The sequence below is a fragment of the Penaeus monodon genome, chromosome 36, assembly GCF_015228065.2.
Source record: "Penaeus monodon isolate SGIC_2016 chromosome 36, NSTDA_Pmon_1, whole genome shotgun sequence".
Classification (NCBI taxonomy): Eukaryota; Metazoa; Arthropoda; class Malacostraca; order Decapoda; family Penaeidae; genus Penaeus; species Penaeus monodon.
The window spans coordinates 11,442,853-11,447,852 of record NC_051421.1 but is presented as its reverse complement, the minus strand read 5'-3'; the positions used below and the strand labels follow the sequence as shown (position 1 = coordinate 11,447,852).

General features: G+C 36.6%; 1 protein-coding gene across 1 annotated transcript in view; it reads right to left on the bottom strand.

The window, feature by feature from the left end:
* LOC119595525 (probable G-protein coupled receptor CG31760) overlaps positions 1-5,000 on the bottom strand; it is a 161,744-nt gene that overhangs the window by 119,557 nt on the left and 37,187 nt on the right. Inside the window, exon 3 of the mRNA XM_037944646.1 lies at positions 4,693-4,816. Within this exon, the coding sequence (XP_037800574.1) occupies positions 4,693-4,816 (124 nt within the window). The remainder of the gene's footprint in view (positions 1-4,692; positions 4,817-5,000) is intronic.

The window sequence follows — 5,000 nt, the reverse complement described above, 5'->3', positions numbered from 1 at the left end:
ATTATGCTATATATATACACATGTATATAAGTACATATATATATATATATATATATATATATATATATATATATATATATATATATATATATATATATATATATATATGTATGTGTGTGTGTGTGTGTGTGTGTGTGTGTGTGTGTGTGTGTGTGTGTGTGTGTGTGTGTGTGTGTGTGTGTGTGTGTGTGTGTGTGTGTGTGCGAGCGCGTGTGTGTGTGTATGTATGTAAATATGTATGTATGTATGTTTGCATGTATGTATGCATGTATGCATGTATGTATGTATGTTTGTATGTATTCTTGTATCTTTATATGTATATAAGAATGTATTTGTATATATGCGAGTGCCTGTGACTAGGTACACATACATAAATATAAAATAACTTTCCTTATCGAAGTAGTAAAAGGATACTTTGTTGATAAAAAAAAAAAAAAAATCATAAAAACTACAACTTACAGTTCGTACTGTCTCAAGATGAAGATGTGTTAGTGTCACTTCTAACACAGCATACATTTGCTTGTATATTCAGTACACACACACAGACACACACACACACACACACACACACACACACACACACACACACACACACACACACACACACACACACACACACACACACACACACACACACACTGTTCATTGGTTGTCATAGGTGTGATCTTTACCGAGGAACAATTTTGTTTTAACATTTTGTGTGTTATTACGCTAGGTGTCCAACCACTTATATATACTTTTACAAGGGATGTTAAAACAGCATGTACGAGTGTACGGTACTCACTGTAATAGTATCTTGAGTCAGTATCACGGAGAGGCCTCACTCACCAATTAGTTACGAGTAGGATATTTCACGCTCAGTATAAACCTTCAGCATAGCGTGGCTAAACTGTCATTACTCGTTGATGAAAAGTTTGGCCGGAAAACATTGTCTCACTCAGAAAACAATAAGCAAGTAATCAAAAAGTTTTACGTTTTTTTCCGAGTGTGATAAAAATAAAGCTGTGATAAAGTTTGAATTCTTTTGTTTAAACCTCATTTTCTCCGGCAGATGTCTATATCCACGGACGTACTCAGAACACACGCACGCACACAAACAAGCACACACACACACACACACACACACACACACACACACACACACACACACACACACAGACATGCATGATTATCTATGTATTTGCGTCTGTTTATGGATACCAGAATTTATCAACCGATATTAAACAGAAACTTTTCATCTCTTATAGTCATGCTACTGAATATCGCATAACATCATACATATTTCATAAGAATATTCCTGATATTGATATCTATATTACAGTGAGGTTTCATATTAACTTGGCAAGTTGATCTTATTGTCTCAATAAAGCTGATAGTCACTTAACAGTCAGCTGGAGGGTCAATATTATATCTGTTCTGATATCCCTTTACTCTTACGAGTGTGTGTGTGTGTGTGTGTGTGTGTGTGTGTGTGTGTGTGTGTGTGTGTGTGTGTGTGTGTGTGTGTGTGTGTGTGTGTGTGTGTGTGTGTGTGTGTGTGTGTGTGTGTGTGTGTCTGGTATTTTCCAAGTTTGATAAATAGATAAATAGAAAGATAGATAGACAGATAGACAGACAGACAGACAGTCAGATAGATAGATAGATAGATAGATAGAAAGATATAGAGAGAAAGACAGAGATAAATAGACAGACAGATAGAGAGCAAGAAAGAGAGATAAAAAGATAGAGAGGTAGATAGATAGACAGACAGATAGATGGATAGATAGATAGAGAGAGGAGAGGGGACGAGAGAGAGGGAGGGAAATAAATAGATAGATAGATAGAATATAGAGAGCAAGATAGATAGATAGATAGACCTGATTTTAATGTTAATGTCGCATCAAAATCTATAGCGATTTTTGGCCCCTAATGCGGTACGTTCTATAATCATGAGGATAATGATATAGATGTATGCAAGATCTATCCATCAATCTATCTGCGTGTAAGTGTGTTTGTGAGTGAGTGGATGTATGTGTGTGTGTGTGTGTGTGTGTGTGTGTGTGTGTGTTTGTGTGTGTGTGTGTGTGTGTGTCTATGTGTGTGTGTGTGTGTGTTTGTGTGTGTGTGCTTACGTGTATATACTAAATACACATTAACCACAGCAACAGAGACAGAGAAAACAACAACAACAACAACAAAAGAATTTTAAAAAGAACTATAAAAACTAATCTCCTTCATCGTCTTAATTTTTTTCCGCTCAACCACTTGCAGGTGCCAAGCTCCCGTCAGATGTGAGCTCTGGAGGTGCCAGTGCGTCCAGTGGAGAGTGCCAAGCCATGAATAATTCACTAGAGTTGTAGCTGACACAGTAATGGCACTCGTTAGGGGGGGGAGGTGGGGGAAGGGGGGGGGGACTTGCTTTCCAACTTCCACGCAGTTCATTGTCCAAAAGCCAATCGAGGGGGGGCGGGGAGGAATATGCAAATTTCCCATAGTTGACGCTTTGACATGCTGTAGACATTAGCATATGGAATAATGACAACCTGACACGTGCGAATTTAATGCATTTGTATTGTTGTGACTACATTCTCGTCCCCCTCCCCCCCTTCCTCTTTGTAGGCCTATATCAGCCTTTCATCTTAGCGCTTTCAGTATATCGATAGACCTGTCAACCAGTCGTTCAAATTATCCGTCTATCGATAAAGCAGCCAATAACCTGTTAATTGATTGGTTTCCATACACTGGATATATACGTGGGAATAGGGTGAAGGAGGGTGCTGGATTCACTGAGATGTGTTTCGTAGTAAAACCAGGTCCTAGCCTTGTTTTGATGTTGTTGCTGTTGTTGTTTTTGTTGTTGTTGCTACTGCCGTTGTTGTTGTTGATGTTGTTCTTTCTTCTTGTTCTTGCTCTTGTTCTTGTTCTTCTTCTTTTCTTCTTCTTCTTCTTTTTTTTTCTTCTTCTACTTCTTCTTCTCATTATCCATCACTATCACAATCATCATCGTCCTTATTATCATTATCATTTTGATTACTACTACTATTACTATTACTACTAATACGAAGAACAGAAAAAAATATATAAGATAATAATAACATAATGGTAATGATGATGCTAATGCTGATAACAATAAAAACAACAAGAGAAAGAAAAAGAAGGAGAAGAAGAAGAAGAAGAAGAAGGAAAAAAAGAACTGCAGAATGAGAAGCAGAAGGAAAAAGAAAGAAAAAGAAGAAAAAGAAGTTGAAAACGAAGAAGAAGAAGAAGAGGAAGAAAAGAAAGCATAGGCATAATAAAAGAGGCAGAAGAGGAGGAACAAGAAAACAGAGGAAGCGTAGCATGGGATGAAAAACGACGGCTTTTTCAGCATACGTTACGATGAGTTATAGTATATTGCTTCTACAATGCTTAAAGTTTGTGAGGTGAACGAGGAAAACGAGAGAAAACGAGGCTGTCTTGATTAATAAATCCAGGGCAAGAGAGCAATATCACACTATGCAGATGAGACCCGTTGAAAACTCGCCTCTATGAAAATGGTAAAATCCTACGCCATGTTAGTCGAGGGGCTTATTTACTATACTATCAAGGGTAGACTACTATATTCTAGGTTTCTTTTTAGGATTAGATATTTACTATACTATATTCAGGATGTACGGACTGTAGATATAGATAGTTTTATTGCTCTGTGAGTGGTAAATGATAAGGTACGTAGTTTTAGATCAAAAAGGGTACAGCATTAGCACTAGGGTCGTAGTCCACGCATGTAAACACAACACAAAGGGGGTGTTTTGTGTGAATGTATTTGGCATGGCGATGTGAGCTACGATAAAATTCATTGTCCCATCATTTTGAGAGGATTATGCACATGTCATCAACTGTAAACATGACCCTAATGATCATATTATGCATCAGTTCGGCTGAAAAAATCACATTTAAACACAATGACCCATGAATAAAAACAAAAAATAACTATAATAATTTCATAAAGAGATAGATAATAATGATAGTAAAAGTAAGTATAATAATAAACATAATGATAATATAAAATGAATATGATAATAATAATAAATATAATAATAATAATAATATAATATATAATAATAATAATAATAATAATAATAATAATATATAATAATAATATAATAATATAATAATATAAATAATAAAATAAATAATATAATAAATAATAACAATAATAAATATATAATAATAATAATAATAATAATAATAATAATAATAATAATAATAATAATAATAATAATAATAACAATAATAATAGTAATAACAATAATAGCAACTACAATACTACTACTGCCACAACTACTACTGCTACTACTAATGATAATAATCACCAATCCTCGGCATCATAATACAGTAATAATATTAATAAAATAACATTAACAACAACCTAAAAATCACATCAACCCACGCACCCCCCCCCCCCCCACACACATACCAACACACACACACACGCGCGCGCGCACACACACACACACAAACACACACACACACACACAAACACACACACACACACACACACACACACACACACACACACAACACACACACACACACACCCACACACACACCAACACACACACACCAACACACACACACACCTACCCACCCACACACATACCAACACACACACACACACACACACACACACATCAACACACACACATACACCAACACACAACAACAACAACTTACCTTCGTGGTCCTGTTTTTGCACTTATCCGAACTCTCAAAGATGTTCAGATCCTTAGACCCTGGAGGAAGAGGGCACTGGTCTATATCCACTCGCCGCAGGTCTATGTCTATTCCACTCGTCCCTCTGGAAGAGTGGAGGGAAGGGGGATGGAGATTAGTGGATGGATAAATGGGGAGGGATGAAAAGGGGGTGAAGATTAGAAGATTGATAAATGAGGAGGTAGGAAAGGGGGTGAAGATTAGTGGCTGGATAAGTGGGGAGGGAGGAAGGGGGTGAAGATTAGAGGATGGATAAATGGGGAGGGAAG